This window comes from Xenia sp. Carnegie-2017, unplaced genomic scaffold (assembly GCF_021976095.1).
Source record: "Xenia sp. Carnegie-2017 unplaced genomic scaffold, XeniaSp_v1 HiC_scaffold_20, whole genome shotgun sequence".
Lineage (NCBI taxonomy): Eukaryota > Metazoa > Cnidaria > Anthozoa > Malacalcyonacea > Xeniidae > Xenia > Xenia sp. Carnegie-2017.
Genome location: NW_025813483.1, coordinates 1,081,173 through 1,105,249, shown reverse-complemented (window position 1 = coordinate 1,105,249; position 24,077 = coordinate 1,081,173). Strand labels below are relative to the sequence as shown.

Below are 24,077 nucleotides of genomic sequence, written 5' to 3'. Positions count from 1 at the left end.
TTTAGTTCCACTTGGTTTATGGCGGAAACCCTAGTCGCAGGCGATGGTTTTGGTGGCACCTTCCTTGCCTGCCGTGACGTCAAAACCTGTGACGTCACCTCGCCTTTAGTCCTCGTATCTTGTGTGGCATCTTCAATTAAATTGCCGTTGGCAACAGACAAAAGGGGGGCGTTTCTAGGTAAACTTTTAGATGTCATCGGCTTAGGAGGAAGTTTCGATGGTTTACTTGGGAGAGCCGGCTTGGGTGGTAAAACAGGTTTTCCTCCTTCATGTTGTTTGGTAATAATATCCGGTTTCGATTTCCTATCGATTTGCGGTGATTTCCCGGCACTACCGAAATGTCCGGGGTCCGCAAACCCGATGGGATGTTTTACCGATGTTAGCTCGTGGTGGCTTTTCGATGGCGGAATGGGAGGCTGATTATTGACGTTTTCTTGTGAGTGAGAAAGACTACCCGAAGATACGTTGTTTAAATCCGAGTTGGATATGGTACTGCGACGATTTTGCTCCTCATTCATCTTATTTGTTCTTTTTTTCTCGGAAGCCGCTCGTCGAACATCGTTCTTTGGAAATTTTGAAGACGCCGGTGAAAGACCATGATGAGAAACTGTGAAAAACGAGAAAATATAGGAAAATGTAAATCATAGAAAAAAACATATGTAACTCAGTAATTCAATATAAAAAACACAGTAATTCAACGAAGGTTTCTTCCTCGATAAAAAATTCCGGGGAGGAGTGAAGCGCACATATACCTTGAACGTTTGTATCAAATTCGACACTACCACTGGAACAAAGCTAAAACGGAACAAAAAATAGTCACGATTACACATTCACGAAGACATTCTTAGGTTAAAATTCATGGTAAGAAGTCGCCTTCATTTATTATAAAAAGAGTGTCCAAACGAGTAGCGAAGGTCTGAACGGAAGATATTAGAAAACATGAAAACTAAACCTACAGTTTCACTACTGTCAGTGTCCACTCTGTGTTTGCGAGATAGTCCTGGGGTTGAATCTGGTGATGAGTCCGAGGCAGTCGAAGAAGGGATATTGCTTGTGCTTTGAGAAATGTCCACATTAGAATCTGAAAAATTGCGATAAAAATAATGATAAATTGGTTTTACTTGACAAGACAAAGTAGCAAAAGATGTCGCGAAACACGTGATACTCCTACACTCAACGACTTCCGTCGGCATCGCATGTGTAGGACAAGCTTGTTGACTGTCAAAGGCGGGCTACAACATATTTACTTCCGGTCAATTTTCATGTTAAGCCTAGTTCACATATAGTTGTAATTATTGTAATTCTGCCGGCGATGATGGTTTACAACAATTACAACAGTCGCCGACTTAAGAAATTTATACGTGAACGCTAATCGTCAATGGCAATTTCATTTTTTCTTTTCATTTCTTTTACGATAAATCATCAAAATCCCTTGACCAAACCTTGCCAATGAGAAAGCTTGTCACAAAAACCTAACCTGGGCGTTTTTTATGAAATATAAGCGATGAAAAGCCGCATGTAAATTTGACACTAGTTTGAAAGAATCGCCTGAAATTACAACAACTACTATTATATGTGAACTAGGCTTTAGACATGCTTGACAACTGCAATAGGCAACAAACATATTTACTTCCGGTTAATGTCTATGCAGGGTAAGCTTGATGACAATCATTGGTGTAAAACAACGTATTTACTTCCGGTCAATGTCAACGCATGACAGACAAGCTTGATGATTGTCATTGGTGTAAAACAACACACTAGTTTACGTTGTCAAAGACGAACCTGTGTAGAAAGTTGATGTGTTGCAAAGTTGAACAGTTGACGCTGATATTCTTGAATCTTTTGTCTTTGGCGATTTTGATCCTTTCGTTGAACCTTTTGATTTGATTTTATTGTCCCGTTTGTTGCCAAATCTACACAATATTACGACAATTCATTACGATTTATACAACTAAAGAATTGGATGAATGATCCCAACTGATTCGATGTCAGCGTTAAGGTTGACAGAGATCCAATATTATCCCGAATTATTCAACATATTATCAAAGACGACCAAAAGAAGAAAGAAATTATTTTACAGTAATGTTGAGCAATTCTTGATGAATGCTTTTCAAGAGAATGCGATCATTATTTTTTGGTTTCTCTCAATGAGCCATTGATCCACAACATATATTTGTACAGAGCAGCAACTTAACGCTTAGAAATTAAAATCGGAAACAAACAATCAAAAAATTCCATGATTACAGACATTCCATCGCTTTTTAGATCACTGGTGTAGACTTAATAGAGAGGGGAGCCTACTATATTTTCTGTTTTCTCAATAGAAGTCTTGTTGGAGAGATGGGTTTTTTAAGAGGAGAGCCTTTTAAAGAAGTGGCTTGTCTGAGAGAGGAGGCTGACTAGACAGGGAAGCTTGATAGAGAGGGAATCTTGTTAGAGAGGGAAGCTTGTTAGAGAGGGAAGCTTGCTAGAAAGAGAAGCTTGTTAGAGAGGGAAGCTTGTTAAGAGAGAATCTTGTTAGAGAGAGAAGCTTGTTAGAAGAGTCGTCGAAAAGTCTTGGATCGAAACTGTCCATAAATCGCTTTTGTCGAAACTTCGCGTCGGCGTCCCGTTAATGGTAGAACTGTCCAGCTGTTAAAAACCCGAGTTTTCTCGTCGAAGTCGAAGCGTCAGCGTCGAGAGCGTCGAGAACAATCGCTGTCGCGTCGCGTCGAAGTCGAAACCGTCCAGGTCGAAAATCCGAAACTCGCTTTTCGAAATCGGCGTCCGAGAATCTCGAAAGTCCTCATCTTGCTCGAAGAAACTCAACGAAGGCTTTGTCGAGAACTGAAGGCTCAGCGTCGAAACTGATAGAATCGGCTCTTACGTCGAAGGCTTTCGAAAATCTCATCGTCGAAAGCGTCGAGCTGTCGAAAGTGAAAACGTCGAAGAGCTTTCAGAGTCAGCTTTTAGAGGAAGCTTGTTAGAGAGAGAAACTTGTTAGAGAGGGAAGCTTGTTAGAGTGAAGGAACATTGTTAAAGAGTGAAGCTTATTAGAGAGAGCTTACTAAAGAAGGCGAGCTTGATATACGAATTGTATGCTTTCCCAGGGGGGAGCTTGTTAAATAGAGTAGTCTATTTGATAGAAGGGGCTTCTTAGAAAAGGGGCCATTTAGAAATAGAGTCATATGAGATACCACGCTAAATAAAGTTTATAAATCTAATCTTACATAGCTACTCTTACCTTCTCAATTGATCCCATGCTTCCTCCGATGTTATTTCCTTATTTTTTATTTTCCTCATCAATTCCATCCTGTCCTTTTCACACAATTGTATATCGGAAGCCATTATCTCTGAATTATGTCCGCTGGATCGACGCTTAAAGCTGCTTCGACTGAAAATACCACCACCTTTCTTCTTCTTTGAATCTTTCCTCTCAGCCCCCTGTAAATGGTAACCACGTTCTAAGTTTGCTACGGTGAGGAAGTACCCCCTGATTCGATTAAAGCTATATACCAATTACGGGGTGTGAAAGTGTGTGATGCACCACTTATCTCGAGAGCACAATGACTAAGGTGTTAGAAAATACAGCGATTGCTTTACGACCGAAAGCTTAGCTAGCATTGATAATTGGTTGTGGTGATGGGGAAGATATTCATGAAAACATGTTTTTTCATCCGCAGAAAACAATCGATTTCAATGAAATGAACAAGACAGAACATGAATATTTGAATTTTGCACCCCCACCCCAAAGCAACAACGAACACCAGGCCAGCTACGTCAGTGTATACAACAAGAGTCAAAATGTTTCTCAGCAGAGTTTATCAAAATTGCACTAAATACCCCACAAATGTTGATGTGAATAGATCGTATACCAAAGTCAAGGAAGAAAACAAATTTATACTATGTCCTTGATTTTGGTTGATCTTTTAAACGAAAGCGAATATTTCGCATTGCACATAAAGCTGACAAGAGGTTTCTGATAGCGCGGCCATCCCGAGAGTTTTGCTTTGATATGAAATGCTTAGAACATTAGCATTGTTTTTTACAGTGAATGAACATTGAAATATTTGCACAGCAGCACTAAATGAACGGTCTTGCTACGTAACTGATTCCCCCTACCTCTGTAACAATACAATTACCAAATGCACCTTCCAGACAGTAGACACACGTGTCAAAAATATGAGATCAAATTACAAAATTCGGACAATCAAATGGTCGGACATAGTATTGCTTGAGTAAAATAGTGGACATAAAATAGAAAGAAGATGCTCTTGGGGAATTTATAAATCTTATTTTAGAAACACAGAACGTCTAATTATAAAGGCAGAAGGTGTAAAAGTAAATAAAAACAATTTTCCGTCAAATCAAAGGAAAGCTTGGATATGACATGCAGCATGCAAATAGAAAGTTATAGAGAAAAACAAAAACATTTCTAATATTGACAAAGATATTACGAGTGGCCTAACAAAGTGTTGATGAGTTTGATATGCATTTGTCAAAACAAGCTTTAGAAGACAAAGAGCATGCCAAAAATAAATAAATAAATGATTGAAAACTTGCTCTGCGCATCTACAAGTGCCAATTTCAAATTACTTCAGAATTAATCTGAGCATGCACAGTCAACTCCACCAACTCTCCAAGTTCATGGTCATGGCAACGAGCAACTGGATGTACTAGAACCACTTATGGAGTAATGAGCTCGCTCAGTAACAAATTTTAAGATAAATCATCTGGGCATGCGCAGTTTGCTTGAGCATGCGCAGTCCACTTGACCAGCCGCCCAAGTTTATGGTCATGGCAACGACCAACTGCATCTACTAGCACCAATTTTGAAGTAAATAGCATGCTTAGTAACAGTTTAGTAGAGAAATCATCTGCGCATGCGTGTGAGTATGCGCAGTCCACTCGACTAATTGTTCATAGTCATGGCAACGACCAACTGTACATACTTGCACTACGTTTGGGTTAAACTGCTCACTTGGTCGCAAATTATTAAAGAAATCATCTGGGCATGCGCAGTAGCCTGATGGGAGGAAGCCTGCTATTGGAATCTCCCAAGTAGGATAGCGTGGAGGGGCCGAAATCTCCTACCGAAACATTAACATGCGGCGTTCTAGTGCCTTGCGCTTAAGAAGGTATCGGGAAGCATGGACCAAAAACGGGTTTTTTTTTGCTTTTGAATTTTATCTTTTCTAATCTTGCAGTGGTTCGAACAACTGGTTCGATACTGCAATGGTTCGAGCAACTTCTGCCTTTTTGACTTATAATTTAAACCAACTCCAAACATGTTTATATGTCTTTTACTTGTTACCTTTTACATTGTAACTTTCTCATAACTATCTCGTGATGAACTACAGCCTTCTTATACAATACTACTCTCTCATCAAGAACGAAAGCATCCATAGGATTCGTGAAGAAAAGGGTTTATCTACTTTTTTATAATCGTTTTTACGCAGATAACATTTAATAAGCCAAGCCCTTCGCACCGTCTAAATTGAACCGTTATGTCATAAAATTTTAATTCATTTTGGATAGTAAATTTCTTTTTAAACTTCACTTCTCGAGTAATTTTGCGATTAAAAATTGCACTTTTTGGATTCGGAGGACATCTTTTGATCACATAGAGACAGCCGTCCAATTAATAATGTACATGCATGTAATATGCATTTCATTGCAAGAAACCACCGTACCAAAGAGTATTCAAGACCCGATTTTTTAGCTACATCTAAGTCAGGCCGTATTCAAGCTTTCATTTGATCATTTGTAATCTGATCTTGTGTTTTCTAATCTAATCATTCTGTAATCTAATCTGAGCACGTGTGTCTATCGTCGAAAAGGTGCATTGTACTTGTGTTTCGAGGATTAGCAAGTCTAAATTTTGAACAATTCAAGTGATATTTTTCGGAAAGCACTGGGTTGTTTTGCCATAACGTATTCTTCCTACACATGTTCTCAATTTAAGGGTTAATAATTTTAGTCAAAAGCGGCGGGAAGTCAGAAAAGACCTACAATGGCAATTGCTGTCAGTTTATACTTGGACTTATTGGGATTTGACCTACCTTCTCATCTTTCTCTTCGCTCTCTGCTTGATGCGCTTCATATCTGGAAAATATCAAGAGAGACTAACTATAAAAGTCGGTAAAATAATGAAGAAAAACTGTAGAGGGAGGGCTAGAAAAGTATTGCTTAGAGCTTTTAAAGAATGCTTGTCAACCAAGATGCATTGCGCGAGCGTGGCGGCCATTTTGTGGGTCGAGAAAATGGCGGATTTTGTTATTGTAGTCAATGCAACTTAGACAAACAATGATAATGTAAATTAGGGTTTTTAGTCAATGTTTTTTTGCAAACTTTTCAGATAATATAGACGACGTGGTGACGTAATTGAATTTAGTGTGCTGTTAGCTAGAAAACTAACGATGTCAACGTAAACAAAAGCGCGCAATGCATCTTGGTTGGCACACGTTCTTTTAGACGTGTTAGAAATTAATCAAGGGCAGACTTTCTGGGGGTGGGCGCAAGGGGTGCGCAACTACTGTAGAATATCTCTCGGAAAATCTGCTCACTTCCTGTCAAATTATAATTATCAGCCCACGAAATAAATTGCTCTCCTATTCACTCTTACTGATATTTGGCAGGAAAACACTCAATAGACTAGAAGAGCAGCTGATATGACCTATGGATACCAAGAATAAGATGAAAGTCCGCCCTCCCTGGTATATCTCGCCCCCACCCCCTCCCTCCCTCCCTGCTGCAAATAGAATTGAAAACATACTTTAAAAAATTATTTAAAGCCTCCTCTTGAGTTATATCACCATGTTTTACTTGTAGCATCAGACTCTTCCTGTCTTCCTCACTCATATGAACTCTTGTTGGTAAAATTCCTACTTCTGCAGGTCCACTTATTTTTAACGAATGGACAGGATAGTTCTTGCTCTTCTTACTGGCAAATAATCTACCCAATCCATGTTTTGGTGATTTTTGACTTTTGCTTCTCTGGCCTGTAAGCAAGGCAAAGTAGAGAAAAATAATGGTGGTTTTGCAAGAACAACATACACAAGGAAAATATTTGTTCTTTTTTAATGCTTTGAGTAATTGGAGAAATTTGGAAGATTCGACATCCCATCTAAGTCATCGAAAAAATGGTGTGTTATGTCAAGATATGGCAATGTCATTGAATAGAACATAGTACTACATACATGTTTATAAATGTTGATCATCCAGGTTAGTACAGTCCTGTAGTTCAGAGTCAAACCATAGCTACGTACAACTAAGTATCTTGAAATGCTAGTGAACACCAATATCAGGCACTAACATGTACAATCTACATCTATATACATATAATAATACACTGTTGTTCAATTTTTTCAAATCATCTGATCACTTATTTTATGTCTTTTCTCAGATTTTTTCTAAACTACAGGTATGTCAATGAAGTCAGGATTACTTTTGAATGATATCATTATGTATGATGCCATCCTTGGTTCAAACAATTCACTTGAATATATTACATCATTATGTATGATGTCATCATTGATTTAAACCATTCACTGGAATACATATATCTAAAAGGCTGCCTGCATACTATTACGAATGATGCAAAATTTAATGCTCGACTGTCACACAATGATCTTTTTTTAAACCATGGGTAAAAAAATTGAGACTAGTTAAATCGCTTGGTTGAAATTTTGGCAGGAGATAACCATGCTGTAATATTTTCACTTTATTTGTCATGCATAAATCATTGCACCACAGCAAATGTAGTGATTCCTAAATTTCTCCATGGGGAAGCCCACTAGCTTTAATATGAAAGCTGAAAACTTGAATCCACCTAAAGATTTTGTAGGTACGAAAAGCTCTTGGAGACATAAAGTGAGAAATTCTTGTGACAATCAACTTGTTATAATGGTAGTACGGTTTAGAGAGAGTTTCATAGAAGGGGTTATGATGGGGTGAACAGGAGTATAAGGGAGTGAGAGGGAGTAAAATAGTTTTGGGATGATGGCAAAAGGTTGTAGGAAGAGGGTAGGATAGGTAGAAGGAAGTTTAACATAGTTTGACTCATTTAACTTGTAGTTCGACTCACCATTTTTTTCTACAGTTGGCAAAGAATTTAAACTTTTTGACAATCCTCTTGAGTCTTGCAATACTTTACTGTTCATCTTCTCTGCCAATTTTGGTGATCGATGCTGAGAAAGAACAATTATGAGAAATACTTTTCTATTTGATATTTTAGGGTCTATCATAGAATTTGACCAGAGAAAAAGAATGTTGAAAAGCTCAAAGCCTCCTAATTATAATTCAATGAAATACTAACACGCATTTGATCATTTTGTGTGAACATTCCCTCCTGTCTGAGAAACAACAAGACATCTTTAACATCTTGGAAATATGTATACAGCTGGTCTGCATAATATTGAGCCAGATCGTTGAGCGGATCTTGTTCCACATTCTACAAACATGAAAAGTTATGAGAATGGTGAGAAATGGGTAAAATAATCTTCAGGAAATAGCATTATTAATAACTTTTTATTGGGGTAAATGATTTTTTCTTATTTCTTTTCTGTAAAGATCCATTCATTTGTAGCTACACACTGAACTAAGGAAAATTAACATCAACATTGCTGTGCAGTACCAAGCATGTGCATAGCAGAAAAACATTGAATAAGAGAAATCAAATTCAGTTTAGTTTAAAACTCCTTTTTCACAGTAGAACTTGGGTTTAAATGCAAAATTCAATTATGTAAAGTAACTCCTATGCTACAATATATGTCTGGCTGGGGAATGGCAACCCAAATATTTAGTCCAGATGAGCTAATTAAGGTGTGTTTACTTTAACTGACAATAACACATTTCCAAAGACATCTACATGATAATGTTGTAAAATATGCAGAACAGAACTAGACTAATAATTTCCAATGTTCAATATGACTTTGTTTTAAAGGTCATGGCTGTTTTAACCTATATACTTCCATTAGAAAACTATAGTGCAATATTAGTAAAGAAACCAGTGATTTATATGGCAGAGTTTATGTCATTTGCCATGATAGTAAACAGGAAACTCTCAAAAATAATCAGCAGTGGCAGCTGGTGTGATAAGTGGATAGGAAGCATGATTGATAGGGATAAAAATAAAGGGTAAGTTGGGATCACTAAGTCTTATGAAATCCATATCAAAACAATTCAACTATTTGACAAATATTTGCTCAACCTTTGATGATAGCAACCTTTTCCCGACGATAAATATCCACTATTACAACGAGTGAGTTACCAAGGGGATATAAAAGAATGGCAAATATTTCTAAACTTTTTAAGATTTTCAAGCTGTCTTTGTTGGGCGAAGTAAGAAAACAAGTCTTTGTTTTTAAAAGTTTTGAAATAAAAACAACACTGAATTTATATTAACATGTACGGAAGCGTCGGAAACTTGGTTTAAAAATGGACTTTTTTCATGAATATTTACTTCGACGAAGCGAGAATATCAAAACAGAACAAATGAATAGTTAAAATTTTCTCACATCAATAAAAATTTGAGCATTTCAGTGAGATACAAAACGTGAGGATTTATGTAAATAAACAAGCAAAGCAAACGCGGCTAATTTCGACTTAATAACATAAGGTAACAAAAAGAGCTATCGACACTACATCCCATGAATGGCTTTCAAAGTTTAAGAGTTCAAAGAAGACAAAAGCAAAACATACAAATATTGAAGTTTGTCACACATTTGCATACGCAAGCCGTCAAGACTTGGAAGCAAAATGCACCAAATATCTCTAAATAAAAGCCTATTACTCACAAGAAAATGATTCCCATATCCTTATTATTATCATTATTATTATTATTATCATATGATAATTCCTTCACGTACACTCCGAGCGTATTTATTTTGTACATCATTAAATTATCAATAAACTAAAATGCAATCAGAATCATTAAAAAGGATTCACGATGGAAAGCGTACTTTCTCATGACTAAAACAATACTCACGGGCTTTTTTTCGGGTAAAAAACAGTTGTCCTCCGTGAGCAAAGATTTCATTTTACTGATGAGTTCATCTCGCCTATATTTCTCGCGGTCGCTTGCGACGGGAAATTTTGGCGTATTTATCGGTGTTTCAGCCTCTAGTTGAAAATACACTGCATTAGCGCCTTGCTCTTTTAGACTCTGCACTGAAGCCAGAATATCTTTACGATCTTTCGCGTTTATCACGCCAATAGCATCTAAATCTTCATCGCCAATTTGTTTGCAAATATCTAGATCGTCATAACCATTGTCTAAAAACGGGTTGATGTATTTCAACAACCCCAAAGACCGTAGCCAGTCGTCCACAGTCGTGTTCGACATGTCTCTGTCGAATTTGAAAAAAAAATAATCGAAACGACAGATAATTTCCACGAGTGAATGTTCAGCGATGTACTTTATCTACACTTGATTTCGACTTTAGTAATCGCATGGTTAATTGCGCATGCTCATTTAGCTATTTGACAGGAAGTACATTTACATAAACACGGCTTTTGGTTGTTCTCATTTAGGTAAAACTGTCTTCAACTCTTTCGAAACTTCGTCATGTTATATTTCGAGGGCAGACGCTTCGTAGAGTGAACGTCAATGCAATGACGGCAAAATCCAATTTAGATCGGCAAATGACATTGCATTTTATGCACGTCATTTATATTATGCGTGGTGTATTTCAATCATTTCCGGTTCGATAGATTTGTTTGTGTTCGATTTACTGTCGTGCCTTCCCACGGCAATCCAACCAAACTCTAATTTCTAAACCCAACACTTTGTTTGCCTTTTAAAAGCTGAAAATTAAAATTAGTGGGTATTTTTCTATCACGACACCTTGACTATCATTATTAAAATCGTCCTCTCGCTAATAAAGTAAACGTGCGCGCTACAATTGAAGAAATCCTGATCTTATAAAAATTTCATGTGGCCAATTATAAGCTAGTAATAGTTAATTAACTATTTGCCACATTGAAAGACAATGAAACTGTGCAGTTACTCTCTTTATTAAATTTTAAAGCGTGTGCGTGAAGCACGTGGTTCCTAAATGTCCCGGTGTCAGCATCAACCCACACGTTCTGCTTCATACAAAGTACTTCTCAGAATAGTTATTAAAAAATAATAGATTACAATAGCGTCTGGATGTCGTTCCAGTGGACAGTGGACATCTTTTAGTGAGGAAAAATTGTCCAAAATAGAAGACATCATAATCTGAAATATTGATCGCGTGACAAATAAATTGAACTTAAGATCATCGTGTTATATGTATTTCCTATCGATTCAACGTGCCCACTTCACTGATATTAATATTATGCTATCAATTCAAGTGCAGCGAAGTTTGAATGCTTTTATTTCTTATTTACCAAGCATCAGATGCTATAACTGTCCTTTACAAAAACTAGATTTAACAAACGACAAGCAGTATTTCTATAAGGAACGTCCGTTTTCGCGAGAATAATTTCTGCGAAGGATACACTGCAGACGAATAAATATCAATAAATTGACACCAATATTTTTCTTTCACAATGTGCGAATACAACGACTAAAGAGCAAAACTTATGTAAATTTCATGAAGTTAATTTTTGATGTCCACACCGCGCGAGCGAGTCAAATTTCTGTACGCTGTTCTTCCGTTCAGCTGTCTCTAGTTTTCAAGTCTTTTCCATAACTACAACACTAGTTAAACCTGATTTTCAAATGCTGTTGACTTGTACCAAATAAAATTTATTCTAAGCATTATCACAAAATCATTTCTTTCATCGGCGTTAACCTCCCAGTGCCAAGATTTTTCATTTATTTCACACAGAATACTAACAAAAAATCGTACATAAGAGAAATATTGTAAATATCAATGTGGAGGGTGGGGAGGGGCGATTGGCACTTCTTGTCGGCGCCACCGTTATAAATGACAATACGGATGAGTGCATATTTTTGAAACAACGCAATACTTTTCTTTCACATTTCGTTGACCGTGATCTTCCTACGTCAAAGAAAAAGAAGGCGAATACAATAGACTGGAACTATCTTTCTTTTGTTTAAAATGTTTACACCACGAGAATTCCATCTTGGTAAGCTGGTTCTTGGAAAACAGATTCTACGATAGTTTCCGCGACTTCCTGAGTTTTCTCGGATTTAAATCTTATCTTAATGCAACAGTATTCTGGTCCTTATAAGATCATCAATAAGACACTATCGCGTCAGGAATATTGTACAGTCTGATATCGTGACAAGTAGTGACCATATGGAAAGACGAGAACGGCTCGTGAAACGTTAATTTTTTGTAAAAAAAATGTAAATATTGTCGCTGCAGCACATGTCGGGTTATGACGTAATAAGGTTGGGCTGCGAACCAATTCGTGCTACGGATATTGTTTAATGAATAGAAATACAGGAGGCTTGTCACCCCACTGAATGAATGTAAAGAGAGGCTTGTCACCTCACTGAATGAATGTAAAGAGAGGCTTGTCACCCCACTGAATGAATGTAATGAGAGGCTTGTCACCCCACTGAATGAATATAAGAGAGACTTGTCACCCCACTGAATGAATATAAGGGGAGGCTTGCCACCCCACTGAATGAATTTAAGGGGAGGCTTGTCACCCCACTGAATGAATATAAGGGAGGCTTGTCACCCCACTGAATGAATATAAGAGACTTGTCACCCCACTGAATGAATATAAGGGGAGGCTTGTCACCCCTCTGAATGAATATAAAGGGAGGCTTGTCCCCCTGAATGAATATAAGGGAGGCTTGTCACCCTACTGAATGAATATAAAGGGTGACTTGCCCCCCGTCTGGCGACGTCACTAATCTAGCTACTTTACGTTGCATTTTAGTTGCTTTATGAACAAGTTAATAAATCTTGTTTGTCGCGAGAATTAATTAAGGCCGTATAACCCAGAGCTACGTTATCATAAGTAAAGAATCACACAAAGGTATCGGACAGTTAACGAATTGATTCTAATATGAACTCATAACCACTTGCGCCAAGATTCTTTACAATTCGAACGAAAAATTATGAAAGTTCTATGTACAGAAGGCATATATAATACGCGAAATTTAAAATACCAAGTCTGCAGTAAATAGATATATAATATAGTAATAAAAGATTCATGTTTAAGTTTATTCCGCGTTTTCCTCTTCCTCTTCTTGCCCGTTTTCATCTTCACCATTTTTCTGTGGACTCTCGTCCCCAGACTCGCGCGCACTTTCCTGTGCCGATGCTTCTGGCTCTGCCTCGGGAGATTGGGAACGAGATTTAGATTTAGGTTCCTCTGATTTCGATCTTGACCTTGAAGGCGTTTGTTTCTTTTCATCACCGCTGTCCTTAGAACGAGATCTGGAGCGCGATCGTTTTGGAGATTTTGATTTAGATTTTGATTTGGATTTTGATTTGGATTTTGATTTAGAGCGACGACGACGCTTTGGTGATCGAGATCTGAACATAGACAAATTACATGGAAGTCAAACGAACATACTTTTCAGAATCTAACTAATGCAACAAGAAAGAAATTGGTCATCTTTACGACAATGTCAACGGAAGTGTAAATAGCTTACATCGGTCATATCTACGTAGTCAAGGTTCCCGTGTAATCAGAGTCTCGTATGATAAAGACAAAACGTTCGTTAAAAAGTTATTCAAAAACGACAATTATCGGTCCTTTTAAAGTGCCTGTATCGTGTTTTTGCAAGTGGGGGTATGTAGATAGTTTAGAAGATGTTTGAAACATATTGCCAATACATTTTATAATACAAAAATTAGATCTTCGTGTATTTTCTAAAGCTCAAATTGGTGATTATTTGCCTGACCGTGACATTAAAAAAACAACGGCGAAAGCTTAGGCGCTGTTTACGTTCAAGAAACCGGAACGAAGTGAAACCGGAATGAAAATTAACATTTGTTGCATGTTTACATGGGACAGGCACTAAATCAGTAAAAATCATTATTTGCGTAATGCCTCCCTTGTAGGCTAGTTTTACACTTGCTGGGTATTTTGGTTTTGTAATTCGCTATTGTAGGCATGCGTTGCTGCCATTTCAGAGCGGTCTGAACGTAAATTTGAGTTTACATTGGTGCCGGTGTTAATTCATACAGCTCTGTACTCAGTCGGATCGGTTCAGTAGACGGTACGACTTCAGATCGCTCTGAGTTATTTTCGTAACGGTCCCATGTAAGCATTTACTATAAATGATACTATAACCGACACGAGCTGGTACCGGTTTGAATTCGTTCCGGTCTCGTGTAAACAGGGCCTTAGATCGGACGTCGTTTCGTGAACACGCTTTGAGAAAACACTGTATTTTACTCATAGTTTCTCAAAAGCATAGCTACATTGTGCCTTACACACGTGTGTAGCATCTTGTGTCGAGGATACTCAAAAACATCCAATTTTACACAAAATACAACAGATAAAGTCCTGATGTGACGTCAAAAATAACATTAGTTACCAGCTTTTTTATACTGGCGGTTAAACAATGAATATGGTCAATTTTTCAACTTGGAGTGCAAAAATATACAGCAAAATCCTACTTTCGAACTATAAAATATAATGCAAAATTTTTTAAAATAGCCTGAACAATCTAAATGGTAGAAATGATAAAACATGATACAAGCACTTTAAAAGTTATATGTTTATTATGTTCAAGAAGTCAATTATGCTTAAAAATGAAATTTTCACTTTCTCATTTCAATTTTTTTGAACGCGATTAACGCTATGTAGATTAGCGAATTACACCAAGTGCATTAAATCTTGAATTTTTAACGGACGTAAGATTTAATGAAGTATGATGATTCCTATAAATACCTTCGTTCCCTTGACCTCGAGCGTGATCGAGATCCACCAACTTTTTCCTAAACAAAAAGCAGATAACGAATCTTCAATAATGATAAAACAGGATTAAATTTTACTACGCTTTCTATAGTCTATTTACGCGCAGAAACTTTTTTCTCAGAGGAAAATGGGTTTTTACATCACGCACGAAATTTTTCATTAAAGCTTTGTAAATTAGTACGTATTTAGGTATTTTACTAAGATGGCAGGCGCTACAATCAACCACTTTACATATAAAAGCAAAACAACAGGGTAAATACAGTACCGCTCAGAAGTAAGTTTACCGAAAACGCGTTCCGAACTCGTTCCAAAATGCGTTCGATTTTTGGGTTTTTGCGTTCGGAAATTTTCAGAACGTGTCGCCTAAATTTTTTACAACGCGTTCCGGAACGCGAAGGCAGTGTTAAGTTACTTCTGAGCAGTACTGTACCTCTTTGCAATACAAAAAAATTGAGCACATAATAGTACACAAGGAGTAACATACAACAGACAGTTTGATTTTCCTCCCGTTCACTTCTTGTCCCTGTAACTTTTTCAATGCGGTCTTCATGTCATCCTTTGTTGCAAATTCCACAATCCTACAATGAAAAACAAGGAAAACATACAGTTGACGAGCTTTTGTCTACATCATTACTCATTTAACAAGATCTGCTGACATGTTAAGTATTATTTTCCGCTGGCGGAGGAACGAAATAAGCGGAAAATATTTTCTCACACCCGCTTGCTGCCCGAGAGTCAGGTGGTGCGGGTTGGCATGCATGTTTTTGTTGTTGTTTTGCCGTGCTATTACCACTAATCCACCCGGTGTAAATAGTTATGTTCAGTCGAGGCGGAAGATGTTTTGCATTGGGGGGTCGGTGGATGGTGGGTGAATAATAAAAAATGTCTTGGCAGGGGAATGGCATTTTAACCTTTGTAGTTGTTGTTGTCAAACTCACAAATATTTTTTTTTCTTGCTTCGGTCCAAGACTAGTGAAAAAGCTACTTATTTTAGACTGCGCCATATTGCCATTGCATTTACGCCATGTTCTAATAACAAATTTGGTGCGATTTTCTTCCTAGCATTAACTCCCAGTACTTCAAGTAAATGAAAATCTATGGGAGAAGCAAGCTTTCAAAATGGTTGTCAGTGTATAAGTTTCCATCTAAGTTAATGATTTTCCTTCGTCAAAACATAAAAATTTACTACGGGGAAAATATTGGAGAAAGTAACTCTTGAATTGGGGGGGGAGGTGAGACTTAGCCACCCATCTGAATTATTAGGGGGGCTTCAGCCCCTTAGCCCCCCTTTTCTGCCACCCATGGTTATGTTATACGTATATATGGATGCATCGTCCGAGCTTGTCGAGTTATTTAGCTTATGGGGTGTATGGCCTTATGAGTTTCTAAATAGTTTGTATTTGATGGTTGGTTATGGATAAAAAATAAAGTAAAGCTTGCAGCGCTTGCCTGTAGCAGCTCCCAGTGGTGTATGAGAAAAAAACATTACACCTATTGATATGAGTTTTTTACTGATTCCTCTATAAATACATATGGCAAACTTTGTGCTTAAATAGTTAACTTTTAAACATACCCAGTATTCTTTTCTCGCTTGTGTGCATCAGAAAAAGTCACTTCAGCAGCATCGTTAAAGAGCTCTTTCAATTCCTATAACAGGAAAAATGTTGCAATGCCAGGCGAAGCCATGTCAACAAATGCTACTCAAAGTTGCAATGCCAGGCAAAGCCGTGTCAACAAATGCTACTCAATGTTGCAATGCCAGGCAAAGCCATGTCAACAAATGCTACTCAATGTTGCAATGCCAGGCAAAGCCATGTCAACAAATGCTACTTAATGTTGCAATGCCAGGCAAAGCCATGTCAACAAATGCTACTTAAGTCTTATTTTTGTCTGTTTCATTCACCAAGATGCTTGCCCAAAATTTATGAGAATCTGTTTGCTGGTTGAATATTTTGATATCACAGGGCAAATCTAGCCTTTTTTTCGTCAAGAATTCTCAAAACAATATCTTCAATGTTTAGCCCAAAAAAGTCTCTAACATTAAATGTAAAATTTGACCTTGCACTTCACATTATATTAAAATCATGATTGAACTCAGAGACTGAACATCACGGGGCTTCTTCATCAAGGTGCGAGCCTTCCATTTCAAATACTCACCATTCAATCACACCTGTTACACAAACATGACCGGAAAGAACTGTCCTATGGAAGCCATGTTTTATAAGAATCAGAAATGGCTAGGCACTGGATGATGTTGGTCTGTCAGGCTGGCCGGACCTTGTGACATGGAGAACATGGAATGGCCGGGATGGTAGAACAACTCTTGGTCTAAGGACAGGACCCTTGTATTTAAGACAGGGTACACGGACATACAATTTCTATGTTTGGAATGGCGTACATTTGGTCATATGGCTGACATTTGGATTGGACCAATCGCAAGTACTCACTACTTTAAGGTCACTGTAGTAAGGATTAAATACCAGATTATTGGAAATAATTTAGACATCCTACTCAATTTCCTATTTTATTCGAGCACTTCCAAGTTATCCTGATCAAATTGAAAAATGAACAATGATCCCAAGGAAAATTTTAAAATATGTTGCATTGAAAAGTGAAAAAAGTACAAAACTCCATCGAGGTTGACAAACCTGCCAATTTATACGGCTCGATAAGTTTTCCACCAGCAGTCGATGATCAGTTCGGACAGGTATATTTCGACTTTTCCTGAAAGCATTCATGCATAAATTAAATATTTGTAATTGGCAAAGTTGATGTTCAGATAAGCAATGTAAACATTTACAATTTAAACACCCCCCCCGAAAAAAAAATATGCAAGGATGAATTTGTTTGTGTGAGGTCAGGGTGTATTCTGGGTAAACACCAACATATGTCAAAAAATTTTTTTTTTATGCCAACATAAGCTAACCTGCACAGCAAGGTACATGCTGAACCCCTGTCGTACACTATGGCAAAAATCTTGAAGACTTTTACTTCTTTTAATATTTTCAACCATTTAATTTTAGGACAAAGCATAAAATATATTTTAGCATAAAATTATTAATGAGCAAGTTATCCTATGCAAACATTTGTATGCCGTTACACCAAGCTGCATTTAACTCGACACAGGATATCTCAGCACTTTTGACAACAGAATGCACCCTGGATTCAGAGGGGAGGGGAGGGGAGACACTCGCACTGCTAGTCTTGGGTGTAGGGGTAGAGAAACATTAATATACCAAGCATTTACAAGGAAGCAATGAGGACTTCATTTAGTGCAGCACACTTCTAAAAAATATCTCCCAGTCATAGTATAAGAAAAACAAAAATTAACAAGAAGAAAACGAAAACTTATGCGAACTAAAGCATGCCCTCTCTTCACTTGAGAAAATAGTAAATTGTTATAAAATTTCACCTTGAGCTACGATATCTATCAGGACTTCTTTCTCTTCTAAATCCATAGGAAAAATCTCGTCTTGAAGAAGGATCTCTGGCATGTTCAATAATGACTCTAAAAAAAAGCCATTAGCCATAAACATAATCTAGTCTTTCTTTATTAAATACGATTCCTAAACTTCACATTTTCTCTTTACAATCCTACCGTTCTCCCAGTAACTCTCTACCATTTAACTCCCAAACCACGTCTTCCGCATCTCTTTCATCATAAAATTCCTGCAATATCAAATAAGTGGCGACAATTAAATACGGTTAGGCTAATTTTGATTATTACTGAAACATTACGTAGCATTTTACGAGGCTACATAACTTTACGATAAAAGGTTTTTTCATCAAACAGTTTCACATCGCAATCGTTTTCAAAAATTTAGTATTCAAATTTATATCAATAAATTGCAGCAAAAATTCGCAACCAAAACACTAATTATATATATTTGTCGCCTTCAACGGCTGAAAATGCATCAACACATACCACAAAACCATAGCCTCTTTTCAGACTTATATCTCGTATTCGACCGTATCCACGAACAAATTTTTCGACATCCCTTTCTCTAATATCTTCTCGTAACTTTCCGAAGTAAAGTCTTGTCTTACTTCGCGACATTTCAACGAAATATTTGGTAAAAAATCACCAACAAATTCTTTACCAATTTCAAGATAATGGCGGACGCGTCTAGTAAATAGTTAATCTTCACACGCGGGGGTCTCGAGAAAAATTACCCATCACGCTTCCAAGCAATTTCATTGGTCCTTTTCAAACGTCATAATGCAAGTTACGTCATTCTTATTACGTTTCCTGTACCAGTCGTCGCCTTTATTCCTTTCTTTGATCTTTTGACGTGTTATCACTTTCCACAAATCGGTGACTGACTACCTCCACAAATCGGTGACTGACTACTTCCAAAAATTTGTTGAGAAAATGTTGCCCAATACAACTCAGCGTGCGCTTCCAGTTGAGCATCTAAAGCTTGTTGACCGTGGAATCTTTCCAGAACAATTTGAAAATCTTCTTCCTTTGTAGTCGATGTTAGCTCCTTTGCAATTTTTTTTATATGTACATTTAAATGTGTTCCCAATTGTTTGTGAAAGCTATGTAATGTTACTTAACTCAAAGACTGGCTCGCACGACAATAATTTTTGAATTCTGATTTAGTTGAAGTCAAACACATAATTCAAGATTGTCACCCTCTTGAGGTTGGGGCAATGCTTTAGTAAATTTCTATCTGATGCGTGGGACTCTGAATCCCATAGGACACAGTGATCGCTGATCATGCTCAAATAGGAGAATTATTCTTTTTTGGCGTGGTGCAACCACCCGGTGTTAAATGCTAACCGAGCCAGCCTCATTGTCGGCCTCAGATGATAAGTAATTCATTAATAATTCCATATGTTATTACATAATGACGTAATCGTTTCTCTTCCAAAATTTCAAAATTCCAATGCAAAGTTCTGCTCAGTTTTGAGCTTTTGACAACATACGTTTATGATGAGGGATCTTCATACCAACAAAATAGTGAATAACTCGAGCAATTGAACTATATAATGCAAAAGTTACTGGAGAGTTAAGAAGTTTTTGTCAACAGTTGTTGATGGATGGGGCTTCGAAAGTCATCGAGAATGACAATGTCAGCATTTGTCCTGTGTGTGATGAGTTTGTTGATAAACTGCAACCAATGGAAGTGCATGTAAACGCACATTTTAACGAGGAGAGCACTTCAGATTTCGGTATGATGACAATAGTGTCGTGTATATAGCAGATTGCAAGTGTAGTTCTGTGATATAAGCAGCAAAACTTTGTGATTCATTTTCTCAGAAATATAGAATTTAGATCTCTGTTTTTGTTATATGTTGAGAAAATTTCCCACTAACATTAAATTGTATCATTTGGGATATCACACTGAAGACAATTGTCAATGTATGTATGATTTACCCCATGAAAGTTTTATTCTATGCTTTTGATTTTCATCCATGTTTACCATCTATTATACAACTGTGGCGTGCAATTAACACGGTATAATTGTGCCTAAATTGTTTTGAATGTACAAAGAAAATTAAATTCTTCTTATCTCAGAGCCTCTTTCAAAAGAAAAAATAAATGATGAGATGCTGGCTAGAATTTTGCAAGAGGAAGAAGATTTGGAATACGCTAGACAAAGTCAACAGGGCAATGATGAGTTTCAAAAACTGCAAGTAAACTATGTGTCCGTTCTATCTGGTTGTGTATTTTGTTTACCATGCATTCAAAATATGAAAATTTTGAGGCCGGGGAAAAAAAATTGTAGCATCTGAACAAAAATTCTGTTTTTTATGAATTTCTAATGAATATTAATTTAGCTAAAATCTTACCAATGAGATTGTTTTTTGAGGTATTTTGTCACACGATAAGACCAGTGGCATGCTGGGAACAATTTTTGGGGCTGAAGATTGGGTGGGCAGTCGATTTGCTCAGAAATTTCATCCCAGAAGACATACCACCTTAAAAATGAGAGCCAAAGGCTTGAACAATGCACTGCAGATGCAAAGTTATACGATGATAGTCTTGGCCAAGCTCAACAAGAAAATTTTTAAACTCAGAAGCTCTAAAATGTCATTTCTTGGACTTTGAGGGATGAAATATTACCAACTGTATAATTTCAAATGCATTTTTCCTACCCAAATTCAAAACTTGACTGCCCATTTTTATTTCCATGCCCCTCCAATCAACAGCTAGGGAGATGATGGCCCCCAGACCTCCCCTGCTAGCACTCTACAAGATTGTTCATGGTGCTAATGTCTGTCTTCATTGCTTGATAGCAAACCTATGGCATGTGTTCTTCATCAGAGAATTCAGAGCAATGCACTTCATTGCAACCAAGCTACAAGTGTAGTTCCCAGAAGAATGAATTGTTCAGTTTTCATCTTACCAGCGAAGATAGGCGACATGTACCACAGGTTAAGAAATTTCAGCGTGTAATTCAATGATTTATTGCAATTTATTTTTAAATATACGTCTTTCCTGATGTGAAGAACTTTAAACAAATTCCCAATCCTATAGGTGTTTTAGAAAGTCTACAAAAGAATCTCCAAGCAACAGGACCACATCCAAGATATTCTTTTCATTTCTGTTGTGCAACAGATCATTTTTCAAACAGCTATTTTGATCGCAGCTGGGGTTGTGGTTACAGAAACTTGCAGATGTTACTTTCCGCATTGATTCGATTGGATGTGTATAAAAATACACTTGCCAAAAGTAAGAGGATGCACCCCATTGCTATTTGATTTGAAAATGGAGTGTATTGATTGGTGCACAATAGGGGTGTGTGTGTGTATTATGGGGGGGGGGTTATCCAATGTTTTGTTAAATGTATAAAAAGTTTGTCAAGAAACTGATGGAGGGCAAAAGAGTTGGTCTGACTAAAATTGTGGGCTTTATCTATCATAAATAGAAACACTAAGAAGTTGGTCCCAGCTCCTGAGAATGTACAACCCTCAAATTATTTTGGAATGTGTTTCTTTTTTTAAGCCCTCAAATTCCTGAAATGTAAATTTCAATAATTTTATCTGGATTTTAGTTTGTCAAAAAGTTCCATCAATTCCAACCATTCAGATGTGGATTGAAAATGCATGGCATCATGGTAAATGATTCAATAAAACTTACTCTTTCATCTTAGATGAAGTAAACAAATGGTTGAGCGGTCTGCTGGCCAGGTAGTAATTTTTTCCCTTCTATAACTTTTTGTCTTTTAGGATTTGATGTACAAGGTGCTGCACAACTTGGTCACAAACTATTGAAGAGAAAGAAATGGATAGGAGCAACGGAAATTGCTGTTTTCTTGAGGTTCATTGGCATAAAGTACGAATTTAACTTGATTAATTTAAAAGATTTTAATCTTGATAAGGTTGTGCAGTACTGACGACTGCACGATACATATATATATGGAAGTTTAAACTGACTCTGACTCGAATGACAGTCTTAGGTCAAAATTCAAAACTGTTATGAGCGATATATATTTATCCATTTATTGAATTTCAAGATTGTCACTTTAGAATCTGAAAACGGCTTCCATTCATAATGGCTCTCCAAACGCCAGTAACCAATTAAATTCCTCTTTAGGAATGGTTCTGCAAACGTCAGTAACCAATAATAGCCCTCTTTAGGAATGGCTCTCCAAACGTCAGTAACCAATAAAAGCCCTCCTTATGACTGGCTCTCCAAAACGTCAGTAACCTTTAAAAGCCTACTTTGGTTATTCTATTTTGATTTTGACAGATCAATTATCGTTGATTTTCACCGTGCGACGGAATCTGACGGAACACATCCGTTGATGTACGACTGGTTCAAAGAATACTTCTCTGGAAGTTCGCATCAGACTCCTGTTTACATACAGCATCAAGGTAAATGTGATAGAACTGCGTAAGTTAAAGGAAAGAAACTCCCGCTAGCAATAACAGATTAAGCATTGGGGAGAATTTTAGATACCAATGAGCATGTGCTGTTCTTTAAACTATTTGAAAATTTCGTACACTATCATCTACCTAAGATGTCGGTGTTTGTAGTAACAAATAAAAAACATTGACAGTTCGGAGTCTTTTTAAATTATTTAAAAACAAAATCTTCCCCGAATCCTCGGTCAGCTTTGGATGTAATGATGAATAAATATGTAGCATTTGTTGCGAGTTTATAAAACTATGAAGACGAAGTTTTCAGTTAAAATGCTTGTGTTAGTTCTAATAAAAAAATTTCAGTACATTACTTTAGTTAAGTGTCTTTAAACTGTAGTAAAGTGTCTGAAACTATCCTTGCATCAAATTCACGTACGGTTTTGACTAGGTCATAGTCGTCTGGTTGTTGGTTACGAAGAACATCACGCAAAAACGAGAACTCCAAGTTTAATACTTTTTGACCCGTCGTCTTCAAAAGAACAGATGCAAAAACTCATCAAAGTTAAAAAAACAGCGTCAAGTTTTAGTTTTCTTAAAAAGACACCGAAGCAGATGAAATCGAAGCAATATCAGCTTGTGTATGTCGATGGATTGATAAACGAAGATGAAAAGGAGGTACAGGATGTTGTTTTTAATCCATTGAAATTTATACGGCTTTGGAGGAAAATTATTCGTATGAGTATAATTTCAGATTTTCAGTTGTTTCCGTTTCCGTGGTGTACTTTTGAATCCTATTTTGTCCAGTGAAATTATTAACAGAATCATTTTCATTCACTTCTTCATTGTTTCTCTCCTTCAAGGCCCACAAACTGCTGACGTCAACGCGAATTCCGTGATAATGAAGTTTTATTGAACAATTTGATATTTTCTAGTGGTTTATTTTGTAATTTTAGAAGTACAAGAATCTACGGAGGGGGGGAGGGGGGAGATAAAACTTCATCGAAAATTTTTGGTTTTCAACTATTTACAATTAATTCCTTTGAATTTAAAAATTATATGTTTTACAAGAAAATAGTATGATTATTTGGAATGTTTGGAGGGGGTGGCCAGTTTTCATGTTTTAAAAACTTAAGTGGCTCGAGCTGCCCCCGGGCGTTGTATTTCTTACGCGTGCATGTATGAAAATATGGAGTAGATTTAGAACAAAGATTATCCAAACGTTAATCTGATTATATTGTAATCTGTGTATTCTGTAAACAATATCATTTGGAAGTTTAAGACCAACCGTTGAATGCGATTTGATTCTTTTTAACGAGAAATTTTAGGAATTGTTATTAAGATAGCCATTGTCATGTTGAATGGCGAAAATAATCTAATAGTTCTGAAGAATTGTTTTAAAAACAAAAACTAAAAGAAACGATGCATTTCGTAGTTTTGAAATA

At 36.9% G+C, this 24,077-nt stretch overlaps 3 protein-coding genes across 3 annotated transcripts; 1 reads left to right on the top strand and 2 right to left on the bottom strand.

Moving 5' to 3' along the window:
* Position 1: 1 nt before the first annotated feature.
* Positions 2-10,607, bottom strand: LOC124443365. Its single transcript, XM_046993858.1, has 11 exons — positions 9,968-10,607; positions 8,297-8,431; positions 8,066-8,168; positions 6,755-6,980; positions 6,042-6,084; positions 3,224-3,423; positions 1,783-1,913; positions 957-1,081; positions 753-795; positions 60-607; positions 2-10 (listed from the first exon to the last, which is right to left on the bottom strand). The coding sequence occupies exons 1-11, from the start codon at positions 10,322-10,324 to the stop codon at positions 2-4; spliced, it is 1,920 nt and encodes a 639-aa protein (XP_046849814.1). The 5' UTR covers positions 10,325-10,607.
* A 2,318-nt stretch (positions 10,608-12,925) lies between these two features.
* Positions 12,926-18,968, bottom strand: LOC124440957 (serine/arginine-rich splicing factor 5-like). The gene is made up of 8 exons (XM_046991382.1): positions 18,746-18,968; positions 18,419-18,489; positions 18,233-18,328; positions 17,469-17,544; positions 16,394-16,467; positions 15,305-15,398; positions 14,794-14,840; positions 12,926-13,427 (listed from the first exon to the last, which is right to left on the bottom strand). Exons 1-8 carry the CDS (start codon positions 18,875-18,877, stop codon positions 13,112-13,114), a joined length of 906 nt encoding a protein of 301 aa, XP_046847338.1. The 5' UTR covers positions 18,878-18,968; the 3' UTR covers positions 12,926-13,111.
* Positions 18,969-19,685: 717 nt separating this feature from the next.
* On the top strand, positions 19,686-23,604 carry LOC124440959 (zinc finger-containing ubiquitin peptidase 1-like). The gene is given in 10 exon segments (XM_046991384.1): positions 19,686-19,998; positions 20,345-20,463; positions 21,067-21,187; positions 21,190-21,204; positions 21,308-21,502; positions 21,825-21,887; positions 22,000-22,105; positions 22,523-22,647; positions 23,084-23,310; positions 23,496-23,604. Coding segments are annotated over 10 exon segments (1,143 nt in total). The 5' UTR covers positions 19,686-19,862; the 3' UTR covers positions 23,532-23,604.
* Positions 23,605-24,077: the final 473 nt, after the last annotated feature.